The sequence below is a fragment of the Gigantopelta aegis genome, chromosome 11 (assembly GCF_016097555.1).
Source record: "Gigantopelta aegis isolate Gae_Host chromosome 11, Gae_host_genome, whole genome shotgun sequence".
NCBI classification, from domain to species: domain Eukaryota; kingdom Metazoa; phylum Mollusca; class Gastropoda; order Neomphalida; family Peltospiridae; genus Gigantopelta; species Gigantopelta aegis.
The window spans coordinates 11,695,082-11,716,505 of record NC_054709.1 but is presented as its reverse complement, the minus strand read 5'-3'; the positions used below and the strand labels follow the sequence as shown (position 1 = coordinate 11,716,505).

At 39.7% G+C, this 21,424-nt stretch overlaps 1 protein-coding gene across 1 annotated transcript; it reads left to right on the top strand.

Annotated features, from left to right (window-relative positions):
- The first annotated feature begins 179 nt into the window (after window positions 1–179).
- LOC121385548 (glycerophosphocholine cholinephosphodiesterase ENPP6-like) lies at window positions 180–15,715 on the top strand. Its single transcript, XM_041516260.1, has 7 exons — window positions 180–823; window positions 4,700–4,863; window positions 5,768–5,933; window positions 7,259–7,563; window positions 10,637–10,777; window positions 12,421–12,532; window positions 15,348–15,715. The coding sequence occupies exons 1-7, from the start codon at window positions 577–579 to the stop codon at window positions 15,563–15,565; spliced, it is 1,353 nt and encodes a 450-aa protein (XP_041372194.1). The 5' UTR covers window positions 180–576; the 3' UTR covers window positions 15,566–15,715.
- Window positions 15,716–21,424: the final 5,709 nt, after the last annotated feature.

The window sequence follows — 21,424 nt, the reverse complement described above, 5'->3', positions numbered from 1 at the left end:
TTAGCTCATGTAAATCATATCTATTCTAAATATCGTTAATACAAATCACATAGTTTGAGCGCAGCTTTACGCTCACCCTGAACGTTAAAAAGCGATCAGATGTTTTAACACCGCGGCAGAACGTCTTTTTTGAGCAGACGAGAGTGTTTAGCAGACGGCTGTGTGTATCAGACGATCTTATTTCATAGCAGAAGACGTGTTTCAGCAGCAGACGATCGAGTCGAAAGAAGACAGCACCTTTAACAGGAGACAGTGATTTTAAAAGCAGACAGTTGTGTTAAAAGCAGACAGCAGACGGAAGACAGCACTTTTAACAGGAAACAACGATTTTAAAAGCACAGTTGTGTTAAAAGCAGACAGTTGTGTTAAAAGCAAACAGTTTTGTTAAAAGCAGACAGCAGACAGCAGACGGCAAACACCAACGACGATTTTAAAGAGAGACGACCGTGTTTAGAAATTTTAAAGGAAGACGACCGTGTTAAAAATCAAACGACAGTTAAAAAGGGAGACGAACGTGTATATTAACAACAAAAAAAGAAAAAAAGAAGAAAAAAAAAGAAGCAGACGACAGGAGGAATGGAATCATCTCTCATTACTGTGATTGGCTTGTGCTGCAGTAGTCTGCTTGTGGTCTTCGGAGATCAGCAGGGTTCAAGGAAACTTCTCGTGATACTACTGGACGGTTTCAGGTGGGACTATCTCAAATACGACGGGTTCGGTGACGATGGGTTTCGCAGGTTCGCCAGAGAGGGGACGACAGCAGCGTCCCTGCAGCCGGTGTACCCCTCCTCTTCCTACCCAAATTACTACTCGCTCATGACAGGTGAGAATGGACACCCAGGGTCAGTGCTTATAAAACTCTAGTCTATGGTACCAGTATACAGTTAGATCCCTTGTGTACGGCACATTTGGAGTTTGATTGTTAGTGCCGGCCTCGGTGTTGTCGTGGTTAAAGGGACATACCCTAGGTTTTAAACACTAACGCATATTGTTTTACTATTATAACCGTTTTTGATAACTTAAATCATACTTTACTTAGATTTTATTGTTTATATTATCAATTTCCGTACATTCGAAGTGTTTTTGGTCATCCAGGTGTTTTTAATATCACAAAATGCATTTCTCATAGTTTTAAAAACGCATAGCTTAGGTGCTTGAACCGTAATTGGATATAAGCACGAAAATAAGTTAAAATTAACCGAAGTAGTCTAAACCTGATTTTATCTTACAATAATTTCGTACGTACAAAAAATACGAAGTAAAATTAGCAATGCTGGGCTGGAAATAGCGGCTTACGAAAAGAGGAAGGAGTTTGTTGGGTTGTTTGTTTTACCTAGCACCTAAAATTACGAAAACAGCGCAGGTCACTTTTCAAGAGACAAACGTATGTACAATCATCTCATCTTCTATCTTCCAACATTATATGTGGGCAAATAGAATTATTTTATTGTGTGTGGTGGCAATAATACGCTTCCGTACTTCTGAGCTCTTGATTCTGTCGTATTTTGCTTGTTGGTCTGCACAGATCCACGTTTGAAGGCTAATTATTTAGAATAGGAAGTAAATTCTTAAAGGGACATTCCTGAGTTTGCTGCATTGTAAGATAATAAAACTAATAAAATATTTCTACGATTAAACTTGCATATTAAATATATTTTCTTGTTTAGAATATCAGTGTCTATATATTCAATGTGTTTCTGGTCGTCTTAATATTTGTAAGAAGGCCAAACTGGATTTTGTCTTCAAATAATTTCGTACGTACTAAAAAACAAACATATTTTAGGAACTAAAATGAACTTTAACCTAGTACAAATATTAGAATGATCAGAAACAATTTTAATGTACAGCCACTAATATGTTATGCAGAAAAATATATTTGATATGTAATATGTAAGTCTCTGTTAGTCGATAACATCTTTAAAATTGCAACAAACTCGGGAATGTCTCTTTAAGCTTAGTGATAGCCATGGAGTTATTTTTTAAAATGTGGTGTCGTGGTTAAGACACATACGTAACTAAATGGACGATGATTGCCTCTAATGAAAATGGCTATAGCCATCTCAAAGGAGGGTCACAGAGTTTCGGTGAATCACCACCCACCCGCTTGTTGAAATGCCCCTTTGACCGGCCTCGGTGGCGCAGTGGTTGAGCCATCGAACTACAGGCTGGTAAGTACTGGGTTCGGATCCCAGTGGAGGCATGGTATTTTTAATCCAGATACCGATTCCAAACCCTGAGTGAGGCTCAATGGGTAGGTGAAACCACTTGCACTGACCAGTGATCCACAACTGGTTCAACAAAGGCCATGGATTGTGCTATCCTGCCTGTGGGAAGCGCAAATAAAAGATTCATTGCTGCCTATCGTAAAAGAGTAGCCTATGTGGCGACAGCGGGTTTCCTCTAAAAAAAAGAAAACAAAGTGTCAGAATGACCATATGTTTGACGTCCAATAGTCGATGATAAGATAAAAAAAATCACTGTACTCTAGAGGCGTCGTTAAATAAAACAAACTTTACTTTAAATGCCCTTTTAAACGACTTTTTAAATTGCCCAGAAAATGTGCCTGAGCATCTTTCTAACGTTTCCTGGGAACATTGTCCCGAACCACATTGATGATGATAACTAGTTTAACGTGCCCATATACCACTAGGGTTTCGAACACGCCCATCCCGAGTCCGACCTCCGATAAGATCGGTGGCCTGACTCGGGATGGAGGGGGGGGGGGGGGGGGGGTAGAAACTGGGCAGAATTTTGAAAATAGCAATTAGTAAAGAAGTTAATAGATAAAAAAATAAAAAGGTTACAAGCCAAAAATAAAAAAGAATTGACTGCTCGGCCAAATATTTATATAATTTGGAGCATTTTAGAAGGACAGTCCAAAATTAAATAAGAGAAAGAAGAGAGGATCGGATATTTAATAATATTTAAAAAAAAAAAAGAGTAATTTCGACATAAATTTTGAACGCAGATCTAAAAGTTTAAAGTCCGATCGATATGTCCACGCGAGTGGCTCGTTAAGGCCGTTTGGGTGCACAGCATCTACGGGGAGGTGATGTTGTTCCTCTCCTCAAAGTGAGGCACCAGTCTCCTGTAGCGTGGGTGTTAAGGCAGTGGACCATCTGTGGGTACTGGGCGCCGGTGACGATCTTCATGATTCTGTGGATGGTGTTGTTATCCATGTCATGGCTGAGGAATCCCTGTCGGTAAAGATCATCCCGGCGCGACGTCACTACTATATAGCTTCCACTCCCCGTAGTTTGACCGTGTGGATGGCGACCTGGTGGCCATCGGGAAACGTCTTGAAGTTTTCCTTCGTAGACCCCGCCTGGCAGTCTGTCGGGGTCCGTGACGTCTCCCACAAGTACTTAGAGTACTGGCCTTTGATTTTCCGCGCTGCCACTCTCCAGTCACCCGAAGGGAAGTAGAAGGCCGCGTCTTGGCTGGTTGGTCCTCCGGGGGGGTCACGGCCTTCCTCTTGACAGCCCCAACATCCAGAGTCGCCGTCGCGGAGTCCCCCATGGGTGGGGGTCTCGACGCAGACGAACGACGAGCGGGAACAGGTGCGCTGGTCGCGGTGCACTGGTTGGCTGCTCCACTTCCCGCATCTGAACAGTCGGTCCGGCTGGTTGGCGAGTCGCCTCCCGTCGATCCGTCCGGTTTGGTCGTGGTGGGGGCGGCGACGCAGACGGGACCGCCACTGGCGGTTGAGCCGCCAGCTTTGTCCCCGCCTGAGCCGCCCCTGGCGCACGTTTCCTCTTCCTAGTTCCCTTCCTCTTGGCTGTAGCCGCGTTGCCATACACCAAGGTCACGGTTGCCCGTGACCCGGTGTACGCGACGCGGTACTCCAACAGCGATCCATAACTAGCGATCAGTCCCCCCAGGTGGGGGGGGGGGGGGGGGGGTAAGTTGAGAGCGCATGAAACCACGTCTAACTTCATCGCTGGCCAAACTGAGAGTCCCCGAACCACATTAATTACCGAGTTCAGCTGAATCGCCTTCGGTAAACTCAAACTGGATCGGTCTCTAGGTCACCTATAAGTCTATACTAGGTTAAGATGATTGCCAGAGAACTGAGTACTTGAGTGATGTACAATGGCTGACAGCGGCGGATCTCTTATCTGTCAGAAAGTTCACAAAGATACAAATACACTTCTTAGGGCCCGCTAACACTACGCGATTGAATTGGGATTTCTGTCATGCGGTCAATTTGTACTGAAGGTAGAAATCACAAGATGTCTCCGGTCCGGTAACGAAGGCATAGACATTGGAAGATCTCAGTAAATGTGTAGAGGAACAGAGAGAGAGAGAGAGAGAGAGAGAGAGAGAGAGAGAGAGAGAGAGAGAGAGAGAGAGAGAGAGAGAGAGAGAGAGAGAGAGAGAGAGAGAGAGAGAGAGAGAGAGAGAGAGAGAGAGAGAGACAGACAGACAGACAGAGAGACAGAGACAGAGAGAGACAAGAGAGAGGGGGTGGGGGTGGGAGAGAGGGAGGAGTGGGAAGAGAGAGAGAGAGAGGGGGTGGGAGAGAGAGAGACAGAGAGAGGGAGAGAGAGAGAGAGAGAGAGAGAGAGAAAGGGGGAGGGAGGAACTGATAGGTTGGTGGAAAAGCAAAGAAGAATAAATATTAATATTAAAAGTGGTCAATGTTAAGAACAAAGGTTTTAAATGTTTACGTTGTTTTCGGCACTTTATTTTCAACTAGGACTGTATACGGAAAGTCACGGAATGACCGGAAACTATATGTATGACGCGGTACGCAACGAATCCTTTTTGATTGGAACAAATCCCGAGCAGAAACATTCTCATTGGTGGGACGATGGTGATCCAGTATGGGTCACTGCAACAAGGCAGGCAAGTATTTTCAATTACATTTCTTTAATACATTCATTCATTCTTCCTTCCTTCTATTCATTCATTCATTATTTCTTTCTTTCGTCTGTCCGTCCGTCCGTCCGTCCGTCCGTCCGTCCGTCCGTTCGTTCGTTCGTTAATTCATTCATTCATTCATTCATTCATTCATTCATTCATTCATTCATTCATTCATTCATCCATCCATTCATTCGGGGCGGGACGTAGCCCAGTGGTAAAGTGCAACTAATATTGCACTGTAATAAAATGTTTTAGCGTCAGTGAAGTCCGAACCCCCGGACCAACCCCACCCCCAGCCTACGCCCCTGTTAAAACTTTTTTTCTTCTGTTAGAAAAGGTTATAGGATGGAGAAGTTGTAGCTTTAAACAACCTTTCTCATCGTTTTCAAACTTTATTTTCTATTAAAAAAAAGAGATGCTCAGGCACATTTTCTGGGCAATTTAAAAAGTCGTTTAAAAGGGCATTTAAAGTAAAGTTTGTTTTATTTAACGACGCCTCTAGAGTACAATGATTTTTTATCTTATGATCGGCTATTGGACGTCAAACATATGGTCATTCTGACACTATGTTTTAGAGGAAACCCGCTGTCGCCACATAGGCTACTGTACTCTTTTACGACAGGCAGCAAGGGACCTTTTATTTGCGCTTCCCACAGGCAGGATAGCACACACCATGGCCTTTGTTGAACCAGTTATCGATCACTGTAAACACCTACCCATTGAGCCTTGCGGAGCACTCACTCAAGGTTTGGAGTCTGTATCTGGATTAAAAATCCCATGCCTCGACTGGGATCCGAACCCAGTACCTACCAGCCTAACCACGACGCCACCGAGGCCGGTCTTATTTTCTATTAAAACATGAATTATATAAAAATGAAAATTGCTTTTAAACTGATTTTAGAAAAAGAACTGCTATATGTTCTACTGGCCTGGGTGTGAGGTGGAGATTCGAGGGCTCAGGCCTAATTTCTGTCAGCCTTACGAAGGAATTCCTACGATACCCCAGTTCCGCTCGGCCATTGCGCAGTCTCTGCAGCTTCTTCAAAACGGAAGTGCTGATTTGGCGAGTAAGTACGGTATCAGGATTGTTTTTGTTTGTTTGTTGTTGTTTCTTCTTTTGTTTTGTTTTGTTTTGTTGTTTTTTGTGTGTTTTTTTTTGTTTTTGTGTGTGTCTGTTTTTGGGTGTGTTTTTGTTGTTGTTTGTTTTGTTTTTTGGGGGAAGGGTTTTTTGTTTAGTTTTTGGAGGTTTTGTTTTGTTGGGGTGGGGGATGGGGGTGGGGGTGGTAATATTTATAATTTTCAATCTTATTCAAAATCATATCCCTGCAAAAAGAAGATTCCAAATTTACATTTTGACACGGTCATAATTTATCGTATAAATCACTGGTACTTTGTCTTTAGGAGGACTGCCACTTCCCAAAGCGATGTTTTGAAGACTGCCACTCCCAAGCAGAGGCGAACTCAAGTGCGGGGGGGGGGGGGAGTGCAGGGACCTGTCCCCTCTCCCTTAAATATTCTAGTGCCCCTTTTATTCCTCTCTTAATTTTTTTCCTATTGCGATGTCCTTTTGAGGAGTCGGCCCATTACAAGTAACCTTGTTTACCGTTAGACCTCCACCGCCAAATATTTCTTTGATCCGCCCCCGCCCAAGACTGGTGTGGCAAATGTAGTCTTGCATCTATAACACAGTGGCGGTATCAAGTGTTCACGAAAGCTGAGCATATCCTTTCCCAGCGGAATGAATGAATGAATGGATGGGTGGATGGATGGATGGATGGATGGATGGATGGATGGATGGATGGATGGATGGATGGATGGAAGAATGAATGAATGAATGAATGAATGTATCTTTAACGACACCACCTTAGCACAAAAAATAGAATTTCATTTTTAATATTTCAGACTTTGTATAAAATTTCCTGATTTAGGCCTACTATACTTAATTATGGTTAAAGCACGCTGTCAAAATGTGTGGAATCCACTATGTCCCTTTTTTTGTCTTTCTCTTCGTTTTGTTTTCTTATTTCTTTCTTTCTTTTTCTTTCTTTCTTTATTCATTTATTTATTAGGGGTGTGATGCAAATTATACATTTTGGAATAATATAGTTTTCTGATTTTTTTCTTTTTCAATCTTTATCATTTTTTTTTTTTTTTTTGGTAATTAGGCTAACCCTTTTTTAAAAAACAACAACAAACAAACAAACAAAGATTATTTTGGACGTTGCTAGTTCTGGCGCTTATAAAACTTTAAGAATCTAGACTCAAATCTTTAATAACGTCACACATATGACGTTAAATGTTCACTCTATTTAGAATAGAGTCTTGGTGTTTAAAAGCACCGAGCCAGCTTTACAGCCGTCGATACACAATGTTCTGTTTGTGTCTACTTCAGCAATTTATTTCGAGAATATCGATCACGAAGGCCATGCGTACGGTCCTTTCAGCGACGCCATCAACAGCACTCTCAAAATGGTCGACGCTGAAATCGCTTTCCTATTGGCTGAGATGGATCGACGTCATATCCGGGATAGCGTTGACGTCATGATCACATCTGATCACGGGATGACCGACATGTCGGGAGTCTCCCCGACCAGACTCATTAACATCAGCTCGGTGCTTCTAGCAGGAGATTACTCCCTCGTCATGGAAGCTGGCTCCCTAACTAGCGTCTTTTTGAGCAGCGAGCTTGTTCCACAGGTAAGAAGAATGTAGTTATAATTCATTATAGTGACTGAACCTGGTTACTTACAATAACACCACTTCTCAAGATACAGGCATTTTCCGACGCCATTGAATCTTATTCATAATGGTATATTCAAGGAGGAAATGTTTTATTTAGGGGCGCACTCAACACATTTTATTTACGGTTATATGGCGTCGGACATATGGTTAAGGACCACACAGATACTGAGAGAGGAAACCCGCTGTCGCCACTTCATTGGCTACTCTTTTCGATTAACAGCACCATCCCACAGACAGGATAGTACATACCACGGACTTTGTTACACCAATTGTGGCGTACTGGCTGGAACGAGAAATAGCCCAATGTGTCCACCGACGGGGATCGATCCTAGACCGACCGCGCATCAAACGAACGCTTTATCACTGGGCTACGTCCCGCCTCCCACAGGTAAGAGGCGTGGGAGTAGTGTCACACATCAAGATCAAGGTCACGAAAAGTAGGTCATGAGGGCATTAGCGGGTTGATACTTCTAGCGGGGTTTCGTTCAGTTGGTTCTTTGATCGCCTGAAGAGCGAATGATCACGGGATCTTTTTTTAATTGTCTTCTTTTTTTGTGTCTTTTTTTTAAAATTGTATTTGTCGCCCACACATTCACCCCACGCATCACAACCTGTGCTCCACGTCTGTTACATGGAAGGTCACGGTATGTACTGTCTTGTATATGGGAAAGTGCATATAAAAGATCCTATTCTGTTTGGGTTTTTTGTTTGGGTCTTTTGTGTGGGTTTTGTTTTTGTATGAGTAGCTGATATGACACATATATACCAGTAATACTGTATTTCATCATATTGTCACAGTGATATTTAACATCAGGCCTACATGGAATCTACCATGATACAATACATTACAACCTACCTACCAATGACACTGTACATTTCATCATATTGTCACGATTATCTGATATTTAACATTACTTGGCAATACATAAATACTGTGATCCTGTATTTCGCCTGACTGCCACAATAAAGTTAGTTTTTAAAAAAATTAAAAAATTAAAACATTAAAAAAATCCTAGTTCCGCCACTGGATTATGGCTACTTTAAAAAAAAATTATTATTATTTTTTGTTTAACGACACCACTAGAGCACATTGATTAATTAATCATCGGCTACTGAATGTCAGACATTTAGTACTTCTGACACGTAGTCATTAGAGGAAACGCGCTACATTTTTCCATTTGTAGCAAGGGATCGTTTATATGCACTTTTCTACAGACAGGAAAGCACATACCACAGCCTTTGATCAGCTGTGATGCACTGGTTGGAATGAGAAAAAAACACCCAATCAGTTGAATGGATCCACCGAGGTGGTTCGATCCTGCGACGCAACCGACTGCAACAATAAAAACAGTCTCAGAAAGAAGGAAGGAAATGTTTTATTTAACGACGCACTCAACACATTTTATTTACGGTTATATGACGTTGGACATATGGTTAAGGACAACACAGAGGAGGAAACTCGCAGTCGCCACTTCATGGGCTACTCTTTTCGATTAGCAGCAAGGGATCTTTTATATGCACCATCCCATAGACAGGATAGCACATACCACGGCCTTTGATGTACCAGTCATGGTGCACTGGCTGGAGCGAAAAATAGCCCAATGGGCCCACTGACGGGGATCGATCCCAAACCGACCGCGCATCAAGCGAGCGCTTTACCACTGGGCTACGTCTCGCCCCACAGTTTCTGAAAATAATTGCTTGTCAACAAGTGTTATGTGCACACTGCACAGTGACCTTAACCTTTCTACATCTGCATTTAAACTTATTTTCGTGTTTTTGTCCAATTAAGGTTCGAACACGCTGTCCTAGGCACACACCTCAGCTATCTGGGCTGTCTGTTCAGGACAGTGGGTGGGTTAGTTGTTAGTGAGAGAACAGTAAGGGTGTAGTGGCCTTACGCCTACCTACTGAGCTGTTAATAACTCATTCTGGGTTGCAGCCAGCACCGGGCTGCGAACCCTGTGCCTACCAGCCTGTAGTCCGATGGCTTAACCACGACGCCACCGAGGCCGGTTACCTTCCATTCAAATTTGACTTTTTAGAATTTTGTGACTTCCTTACCTGCCTGAAACCTTAGTGGTACATGGGCATGTTAAAAATACTCACTTCCTCACACCCCTTTACAAAATCTTAGATCAGCCCCTGTGCATGGCCATACCTGGTAGGAACATTTGAGAGAGTTGCTCCACAGAAAAATTCAGGTCAGGTAACGTCAGGTCATAGGGCTTAACGAGCACATTCAGAGCAAAATGTTGTAGCGCACGCCTGTCATGGGCGCGGGTGTCCACTTACGCCGCCTTCTTCGACCAGGACAGAAAAGGGATTGGGGTGGGTGGGAGAAGTGACCGCCCGCGCTGGCAGGTGCAGGAGATCATCAGCAGCCCAGCGGGGGCAATGAAGTGCTATTGCATTTTGAATGTCTCGTAGGATTAAAAAAAAGACGCACTCAACTCAACTTACGGTCATATGGCGTCAGACATATGGGTAAGGACCACACAGATTTTGAGAGGAAACCCGCTGTCGCCACTACATGGGCTACTCTTCCGATTGGCAGCAAGGGATCTTTTATTTGCGCTTCCCACAGGCAGGATAGCACAAACCATGGCCTTTGTTGAACCAGTTATTGAGCTACACCTACCCATTGAGCCTTGCGGAGCACTCACTCAGGGTTTGGAGTCGGTATCTGGATTAAAAATCCCATGCCTCGACTGGGATCCGAACCTAGTACCTACCAGCCTGTAGACCGATGGCCTAACCACGACGCCACCGAGGCCGGTGTTCCTTTAAAGAGCTATTTGAGTGATTTTAATTTAATTTACCAAATTATAGCTCTTTCTGGTACCACAAAATTTCGAAAAAGTTACCCTTTTTTATTTAGTTAGAGAATCGCCCTGTATTATATTGCGCCGTGCCCTCTTTTTTTTTCTCTTTTTTTTTTCACTACACCCCCAGTTATGTTAGTCTAGATCCGGCACCGAGAATGCTGGGATCTGTTGTAATGAGTACTGGTATTTGATTTCGACAGGTGTACCAGAAGCTGAAGTCGTTTCACCCCCACATGAAGGCTTATCTGCGAGACGAAATCCCCGACAGGTGGCACTACAAGCGAGGACGTTACGTGGCGCCAATTACACTGATAGCAGACGTCAACTGGTTCATACTGACGGTAATCAATGTTGGGGTGGGGGTGATGGTGGGGGGGGGGGGCCGCAGGCGCGTGTGTAGGACATTATGCAAGAGTGTAAGAGGTGTCTAGACTCTGGCGATTTATTTAAAGGGACATTCTTGAGTTTGCTGCATTTTTAAAGATGTTTTTGACGACTGTAATTACATATCAAATATATTTTTCTGCATAAAATATTAGTGGCTGTATATTAAACGTGTATGTGGTCGTTCTAATATTTCTACTAGGTTAAATTTCATTTAAATGACATTTTATTTCCTAACAAAGATTTTTTCGTACATACGGAATTATTTGAAGACAAAATCCAGTTTGGGCTTCTTATAAATATTAAGACGACCAGAAACACATTGAACATAGAGACACTGATATTCTAAACAAGAAAATATATTTAATATTTAAGTTTAATCGTAGAACTATTTTATTAGTCGGAAACCCTTACAATGCAGCAAACTCGGGAATGACCCTTTAAGAGCAGTATAAAGTTAAAATACGACAGAATCAAGAGCTCAGAAGTACGGGAGCGTGTTAATGCCACCACACATAATAAAATAATTCTATTTACCAACATTATAATGTTACAAGATAGAAGATGAGATGATCGTACATACATTTGTCTCTTGAAAAGTGACCTGGGATGTTTTCGTAATTTTAGGCACTAGACCGGCGTCGTGGTTAGGCCATCGCTCTACAGGCTGGTAGGTACTGGGTTCGGATCCCAGTTGAGGCATGGGATTTTTAATCCAGATACCGACTCCAAACCCTGAGTGAGTGCTCTGCAAAGCTCAATGGGTAGGTGTAAACCACTTGCACCGACCAGTGATCCATAACTGGTTCAACAATGGCCATGGTTTGTGCTATCCTGCCTGTGGGAAGCGCAAACTAAAAGATTCCTTGCTTCTTGTCGTAAAAGAGTAGCCTATGTGGCGACAACGGGTTCCTCTAAAAAAAACAGTGTCCGAATGACGATATGTTTGACATCCAATAGCCGATGATAAGATAAAAAAAAATCTAGTGGCGTCGTTAAATAAAACAAACTTTACTTTTTAGGTGCTAGGTCAAAAAACAAATTAACTCCTTTCGCTTTTCGTAAGCCGCTATTTCTAGCCCTGCATTGCTCATTTTACTTCGTATTTTTTGTACGTACAAAATTATTGGAAGGTAAAATCAGGTTTAGCCTACTTCATTTGATTTCAACTCTTATTTGTGTGCTTATATTCAGTTAAGGTTCAAGCACGCTGTCCTGGGCACACATCTCGGCTATCTGGGCTGTCTGTACAGGACAGTGGGTTAGTTGTTAGTTGGTTAGTGGTTAGTGGTTAGTGTCCTTACCTTAACCCATTGAGCCTTAAGAACTCTCGCTCTGGGTTGGAGCCGGTACCGGGCTACGAACCCTGCACCTACCAGCCTGTAGTCCGATGGCTTAACCATGACGCCACCGAGGCTAGTACAAACATTAGGACTACAACAAACTGCTTGTTTATACAGACACTTGGTATTCTAATCAAGAACATATATTTAACATGTCATTTTGGTCACCAAAAAGTGTCTAGTAGTCGAAAACATGTTACAATGGAAACAATCTCAGGACAGTCTCTTTAAACAAACATTCCTTTCCTTTCTTCCAGCCTTACTACCCTCACTATCCTGCCAACTCAGACGGGAGTCCATGGCTTGGTTGGCATGGTTACGACAACACATTCATAGATATGCACGGGATATTTCTAGCCTCTGGTCCATGTAAGTAGCGACTCCGTATGTATGTATGTATGTATGTATGTATGCCCACAAGTGACTGTCAGGTGTCGGGAATTAACGTGCTTATATCAATTTAATGTTCAAGCACGCTCGTTGCGAGCACGATTTCTGACTAGGGCCAGAAACTGTGCTCACAACGAGAGGGTCGACTCATTCATTCATTCATTCATTCATTCATTCATTCATTCATTTCAACTTATTTTCGTGCTTATATCCAATTAAGGTTCAAGCACGCTGTCCTGGGCACACACCTCAGCTATCTGGGCTGTCTGTCCAGGACAGTGGGTTAGTTGTTAGTTGGTTAGTTGTTAGTGAGAGAGAAGAGGGTGTAGTGGCCTTACACCTACCCATTGAGCCCTTAAAAACTCGCTCGGAGTTGGAGCCGGTACCGGGCTGCGAACCCTGTACCTACCAGCCTGTAGTCCGATGGCTTAACCACTACGCCACCGAGGCCGATAGGGTGCGACTCCGTATGTATGTATGTATGCCCACAAATGACTGTCAGGTCAGATGTCGGGAATTAGCATGCTTATATCAATTTAATGTTCAAGCACGCTCGTTGCGAGCACGATTTCTGACTAGGGCTAAAAACTGTGCTCACAACGAGTGGGGTGGGGAGAGTGTTAGTAAAAAAAAATAAAAAATTAAAAACGTTTATACATTTGATTAGATAAAAATACTAATTAATGGTTAAATAAACTTTATTTACAAGGAAGTTAAAAAGTGTTTATACAAAGGGTTAAAAAAGGTTTCTACAAATGATTACGTAAAAAGTAGAATATTGACAATAAAATATGTCTGGTTAACCTGGTATTTATGTCGGAGGAGAGTAGACGGGAAGGTCTGCCCCATTTTAATTCATTTCCCTAAGCCGTCCCGTCCACCACCTCCAGCATAATGGAAATGTTAAGAACTGGAAAGTGGAGATTGATGAATGATATCTCCATATTAACCATAACATGAACCCGCATAAAACTATGTGATTGGTGCTGTGACTTAACTTAAGTCAAAAGAGCTATCACCTAACTTTTATCATCCATTTAAAACAATGAGAAGGATAAAAAAAGTAAATAATAAAATAACAATAAAACAATAATAAGAACAAAATTAAAAAAAACAAAAAACATGTCATAGTAGTAAATTAAAAGGTGTTAATGTAAGTAGAAAGGGAAAAGGTGGATTATATTTTAGTGTCCAGTCGTATAAAAGTAAAGTAAAATTGTGGGCAATATTAATGTTAAACCCCCTCTGGAATCCCAATAAGGATAACAATCCATACGAGATGTTGTGCCAATAGGGGTCACATAATTATTAAAATACCTAAAATAATTTTGTTTTTATTAATCACATAATATGGTTAAGAACAAAAGTCAAAAAGTTAAAACGTATAAGGATTACTAACATACAGCGTATTACTCCTGCCAGAGAGATTAGACGCAGTGTAACCCTTGATAAATTAAACGTATAAAACACAGCATAAAACATAGAACATAACACACACACACATTGCGACTCCGTTAATAGGGCCTACTAGTATATATATATAGATCTGAGCAGAATCACGTGTTTCAGAAGAAAAAAATTGTTTGACCAATCAAAACACCGATTACGTAAATCTAATAGCAGCTTAACATATGAGAATGACTTGACGACTAAACGTTAACGTCACCTACCTCACGAAATGCGATTGGCTGATGTCATATCCGCTAAAGAATACGTCCGAATGGAGAGAATATGAAGATTGGTAGTCTGTCATTTCGTGATCATTCGTTCATTCATGCATTGATGATTTATTATCCAATGGCGGATCCAGAAAATACATTTAGGGGGGGGGGGGGGCAATCACACGAGGCGGAATGCCAAGGGAACTTTGAGGGAGGTTTGGAGAGGGATCGTAAAAAAAATGTAAAATTAATATATAATAAAATTATAACTCACAAAATTTAGGGGGTGGTGGCCGGGCCCCTGCCCCCTCTCCCAGATCCGCCTCTGTTATCACAATCTTATTTTCCAATATTCGTTTGCTCAAAACGTCCTTATTGAAAAGAATGATAAATGAATTATATGTGTTATATTGTCAGCTTTCAAGACAAACCACGTCTCCAATAAACCACGCCTCCATATTGATTTAAGTGCTATATTTCCAGAGCCAAACAATGCATTTAAGTGTTATAATAATTATTGTCAGGTTGCTGCTTACAAAACAAGCCACGCCTCCCATATTAATTGTGTTATATTTCAAGCTTTTAAGACAAACCACACCTCCATTAAACCACACCTCCATTAAACCACATCTCCCATATTAATTTAAGTGTTATATTTCCAGCTTTCGAGACAAACCACGCCTCCATTAAACCATGCCTCCCATATTAATTTAAGTGTTATATTTTCAGCTTTCCAGACAAATCACAATCCAATAAACCACGCCTCCCATATTAATTTAAGTGTTATATTTTTAGCTTTTAAGACAAACCACGCCTCCATTAAACCACGCCTCCCATATTAATTTAAGTGTTATATTTTCAGTTCTCCAGATAAACCACGCCTCCATTAAATCACGCCTCCCATATTAATTTAAGTGTTATATTTTCAGCTTTCCAGACAAAAGGCGCCTCCATTTAACCACGCCTCCCATATTAATTTAAGTGTTATATTTCCAACTTTCAAGACAAATTACGCCTCCATTAAACCACGCCTCCCATATTAATTTAAGTGTTATATTTTCAGCTTTCCAGACAAACCACGCCTCTATTTAACCACGCCTCCCATATTATTAATTAAAGTGTTATATTTCCAGCTTTCAAGACAAACCACGCCTCGCGATCTCTCGAAATCACTCAGCTGTATCAGGTGATGTGTAGAATCCTCGACGTCACACCCTCCCCTAACAACGGATCCTGGAATCTAGTGGAAGACTTTCTAGATTCGTCTTTATCCAGCTCTCTACGAACTGAGAGCTCGCTAGCTGCCATTGTGTTCTTCGTATTAGCGAGTTTTGTGTTTTCACGTGATTAGTGTAACTAAAATCATAAAATCATATATAATATAGAATACTAAACGAGCTTGCCTGTCATACCATTTTTATGATACGAGCGAAAGTGAGTCGATACCAACACTGTTCGCAAGTTTCTTAACAATAGTATGACAGGTAAGCCAGTTTAGTATTTTATTTATTACAAACCAAATGCAAACAAGACGCAACGCAGAAGTAAGCAGCAATCTAATTAAAATTAGCTCCACTATTACATGTGGATCTAACAGCAGCCAGTTGGAGCTCATGTCCACCAATCAAAACATTACTTACAGAATCATGCCAGTGATTGGAAAATAATTTGAAAATATTCCGAATTATCCTGAGGGTATACGATATGTTTCATGTGAATTACGAATGCCTTATTTAGATCAGTAGAACTAATTTTAATCAGACTGTAGTGTCCAATGTCCAGGTAACATTTCGTCTGTAAATAATAATTTAAATATTGACCAATCACACTTCGCCTTTTATAACGTTATTTGGGAGCATACAAATTCTAAAAATATCGGGTGAGTCTATTTTAGTGGCCGCAGTACAGCGAACCATACCAATACGTACGGGATGGGTTATCAGTCTTCGATTTTACATTACAAATTATTTATTTATTTATAAAAAAAACCCAACTAAATCAGTCTTCAGTTTTACATTACAAATTATTTATTTTATAAAATAAAACATGGTTTAAAGCATTCATAATTCATACGAAACATGTCGTATACCCTCAGGATAAATTATGTGTATATTATGTAATCACTGTTATATTGTTTTTGCATCCCCTGCACTATGTGCAGCCGTCGTTTTTATTTATATTTGTGTTTGTATACTGATGAGCTGTAAAGCTCAAAGTTAATAAAGAATTGAGAATTGAATTGAATTGAATTAAAAATCTGAGCGCAACCGTCGAAATTTGGGGGAATTACAACGCAATCGTCGAGTTGGTCAACTCTGTCGTGCAGGTCTCTCTCTCTCTCTCTCTCTCTCTCTCTCTCTCTCTCTCTCTCTCTCTCTCTCTCTCTCTCTCTCTCTCTCTCTCTCTCTCCTGCCAACTCGCCGATATCTCGGCTTCTACGACTGTCCAGTTGCTAGTCTGGGCGCTCTTACAACTCGATTCTCGTCGTATACAACTCCTACGACCGATTAGTTGTTTATCTGAGCGCACCCATCGTTATGCTAGGGTCAGACTACCAACTGCCAACAGAAATTTTGTCAACTCGACGGATGCGTAGCAATTTTCCAAACTCCCGGCTGACGACGGGTGTGCTCAGATTAACAACTAATGGGTTATACGACGAGAATCGAGTTGTAAGAGCGCTCAGACCAGCAACTGAACAGTCGTAGAAATCGAGATATCGGCGAGTTGGCAAACACCGTCATGACAGTTGGTAGTCTGATACTAGCATAAGAAAAGGGAATGTTAAAGCTGGACCTCTTCATATAAATAAAGCGCATCATTCCAGGAGTGGGCGTGACAGAAACTGAACGGTTGCGTGGTAATTTTTCCAATTATTGAAAAAGAACTGTCAAAAAAAAAAAAAAAAAGGGAACCTGCCCTCTCGAGGAGAGGGGGGGGGGACTGAACCATCGTGTTAACACCCTAGGCTTTAGTTCTTTCTTTGCTATGGTAATGTTTGTGTGATCAGTTTCTCTGTGCTACGCAATTTTATCATAATATATCGATAGATATAGATATATAGATATAGATATATGTCAAACTCCGTTTTCTCAAACGTCACGCTATCTCAAAGCAAGAAGTGGGTCCGAACCGTTTCTCCATATAAACATGTAGGAGTTTGTATGCTTATCTCAAACTTTGACATAAATATACACACGTTATGTCAAATGACTTATGTTGTCCCATATGACATATTTACTATATATTTTGTATATTTTTGTCGAAGTTGAAAACGTATTTTCCATAAATTAAAATAATTATTATTTAATAAAATTATTTCGATAAATGCCGTAAACCAAGCCAAGGGCCTCCTTTTAATTTATTATGTTTGTGTTCGATCATTAGAGGCCAGTGGAGCAACTTGTTGTTATTGCCAAGTGTGCATAATTAGTATTTATTTAATCCGGTCGCTTGAAAGTGGTGGCCTATGAAACCGCAGCAGTTATCAAACGCGGGTAACAATAAAAGTGGGATTGGGTATATAAAGGTATTGGATTAGGTGTTCTTACTATGAGTGGTTTTAACTTGTTATTTTAAGTCCAAATTTTAAAATAAAAATATAAGCGTGTACACTTGTTATGCATTCATCTTGCAATATATTTAGTTTTATTTAAAGCCAAGGATAATAATTTGCCAATTGATTGCAAGCTTAAACTATTTGATTCAATGGTCCTCCCAATACTTTTATATGGCTGTGAAATCTGGGGATACGAAAATGTGGACATAATAGAAAATATTCATATAAATTTTCTTAGACGATTATTGCCAGTAAAAAAGGGTACGCCTATTTTTATGTTATATGGGGAACTTGGTAGAACGCCACTAAAACTAGTTATAGATTAAAGAATTATAGGATTCTGGGCACGTATAGTTAAAGGTAAATCTACAAAAATCACTAATTTAATTCTTAATTATATGATAAAAGACTCTATTGAAAACGGGCACAGCTATAACTGGCTAAAAAATTTAATACACCTGTTAAATAACCTAGGCATGACCGATATTTATATGTCGAAATATTTCCCATCCGTAAAAATACTAACTGAGCATGTTAAACGAAGGCAACTAGACCAGTACCTACAAACATGGCATAACAACATCGAGTCTACATCCAAAGGCAAAACATATTCTATTTTTAAACAAACTTTAAATTTGGAAAAATACTTTATTAAATTACCTGAAAAATTGTGGACCAACCTTCTGAAATTCAGAACATGTAATCATTATTTACCCATAGAAACAGGACACTAGAATAGCATACCAGTCGAAAACAGATATTGTGCGAAGAAAATTATATTGGAGATGAATATCACTACTTATTTAAATGTAATTATTTTATGAATACACGCAAAAGGTTTATAAAGCCATATTATTATATAAAAAAAACCTAGCACTCTTAAATTCAAAGAACTATTTAATTGTAATAGAATAAGCACTCTCCGTAAATTGTCAAAATTAATCTCTGAAATTACAAGTAAATTTAGTAAACCATAGATAAACATCTTCAATATCATTTTATACTTTTAAAAGTACTGACTAACAAAAATTGATCTGCTGTATTTAAATGTTCTGTCACCATGTGTCTTCTTTTTTAAAATGTGTATATAGCTACTTTGAATTATGTTCTATGAAGAACTCCTGTTGCCATTTTGTCACTGTAAATAACTATTGTAAAATATGTCCTCATATGCTGTCGTTTGACGGCCTGAGTGAATCGAAATAAAGTTTGCAATATGTCGGATAACGAACGCTGCGAGCAATCCAGTGAAGGACCCAGTCTGAGCCCGGGGGGGGGGGGGGGGGGGGGGGGGGGGGGGGGGGGGGGGGGGGGGGTAGCTGGATCCAGTGCTTTAACTCTTGACACGCAAAAGAAAGTTAACAGTACATTCTTTTGAGAAGAAACACGAGACAATCAAGGCAGATATGAGTGACTGAAAAAAAAACCGCTAGAAAATGTCCTAGAAGAGTTTGAACCAGATCAGATATACAACGCCGACGAAACTGCGATATTTTATCGCATCATGCCAGAACGCACACTGGAGTTCAAAGGTGTGAATTGTCTTGGTGGCAAAAAGAGCAAGGAACAATTAACAGCCCTCGTTTACAGTAACCAGACTGAACTGAACTGAACTGAACATTTATTTCTCTCAGGCCGTAATCCACGGCATATGAGAACAATATATAATACAACAATTCACACTTTTTAACAAGATGACAGAGTAAAACTATTCACATAAGTATATCTACATAAAACGAACATGGGAATATAATTATAAATAATTGGTTTGGGTTTGCATACACAATAATAATACAATAAAGCTATGAGCCGGAGGGCTTGAAAGTATTCATAATATGTTTACAAAATATTGCAAGTTTTCGAAGGACACCAGTTTTTTTACAATTAAATAATTCGTGAAATTTATATGTGTTTGGTTTGGATCGATAATATTTCGGTATATATTGAAGTCTGAATTGGTTAAAATATGGGCATGTAAAAATATAATGGAATTCATCTCCGATGTCGTTAGTGTTGCATAAAAAACACAATCTATCATGTAATGGTTTACGTATCTACCTGTCTCTATTGGAAGATTGTGGTTTGATACTCTAAAACGTAACAATGGGCACCAATGTTTTTTTTCTAATAAATTTAAATATTTTTCGAATGCTATACTGCTTTTAAATATTTTGTAACAAGATGCTTTCGATGAAGTGTCAATATGACTGTACCATGTTTGCAAAAATTGATCTATGAGTTTTGTTGAAATAAAAATGTTCAACAATGAAGCACTATTAATACGCTCACAATGTGACCACCATATGTATGTGCAACCAATATTATCTAAAATTGATTTTATAAAAGCTATCCATTTGTGATCATAAAAATGTGTATTATAATCATTCAATAACATTCTGTACACTAATAATGATAGCTTGGACTGCTTCCCAGTAATCATCCTAAACCAAAATCCTATCATTCTTATTTTTACTGTTATATCTACCGGGAAGCATCCAAGTTCTCCATACAACATATATAATGGGGTGGATTTTCTAACAGGCAATAATAACTTTAAATATTTGCTATACAATTTTTCTATGCAGGACAGACTTTCAAAACCCCAAATTTCACATCCGTATAAAGCAATAGGTAAAACCATACAATCAAATAATTTAAGTTGGCATTGAATGGAAAGATGGCAACGTTTTCCTTGTCTAAGTGTAAAATACATAGCTTTTTGAGCTTGATCATATTGATGTTTTCGAGCATTAGTGAATTTATTGGATATATGAAATATAATTCCAAGATATTTGTATATTTCTACATTATCTAGATTTGTGTTTCCTAAATGGAACCTTTTGGAATAATCTTTTTTATTACCAATGAAAATTAGCACTTTTGTTTTTTTACAATTTACATTTAGTTTCCATTTTGTACAATAAGAGTCGAAAATATTTAATAAATTCTGCATGTCGTCATAATTTTCGGCAAAGAGCGCTGTGTCATCAGCATATAGTAACACAAAAAGAACAATATTTGTATACAAAGTGGAATCTGTGAATAAGTTATCTATGCGGATGCCATTACAATCATTAGTTTTAAACGTATCCTCTAAATCATTAAGAAACATGGAGAATAATAGGGGCGATAAATTTTCTCCCTGTCTAACACCCATGGAACATTGAAAATAATCCGACATTGTGTTATGTGCAATAATGCATGACTTAATGTTCTGATACATGCTATATATTACTTTAAAACATTTACCATTAATACCATTTTGTATTAGTTTACCCCAAAGTCCTGTTCTCCATACTGAGTCGAATGCCTTGCTATAATCTATAAAAGTACAATACAGTTTTTTCTTCCGTGCTTTTAGCAATTCGATGAATCCATATAATGTAAAAATATGATCGTTCGTCGAGTACTCCTTCCTGAATCCGGCTTGAACTTCAGATAACAAATCATTAGTTTCTAAATATAATTTCATTCTATTATTTAAAACAGCTGTTAACAGTTTCCCGAGACAACTAAGTAAAGTAATAGGTCTATAATTTTCTGGAACAGTTCTATCGCCACATTTATAGATCGGTTTGATTATGCCAACTAGCCACGAATCAGGAAAGATGCCATGTTCAAACACTAAATTAAAGAGCTTAACATATACAG

Coding starts and splice junctions, on each gene's coding strand:
- LOC121385548 (XM_041516260.1), top strand. CDS start 577: ATGGAATCATCTCTCATTACTGTGATTGGCTTGTGCTGCAGTAGTCTG. Junction 4,864..5,767: donor GGCAGGCAAGTATTTTCAAT/TACATTTCTTTA, acceptor AACTGATTTTAG/AAAAAGAACTGCTATATGTT. Junction 12,533..15,347: donor ATTTCTAGCCTCTGGTCCAT/GTAAGTAGCGAC, acceptor TTATATTTCCAG/CTTTCAAGACAAACCACGCC.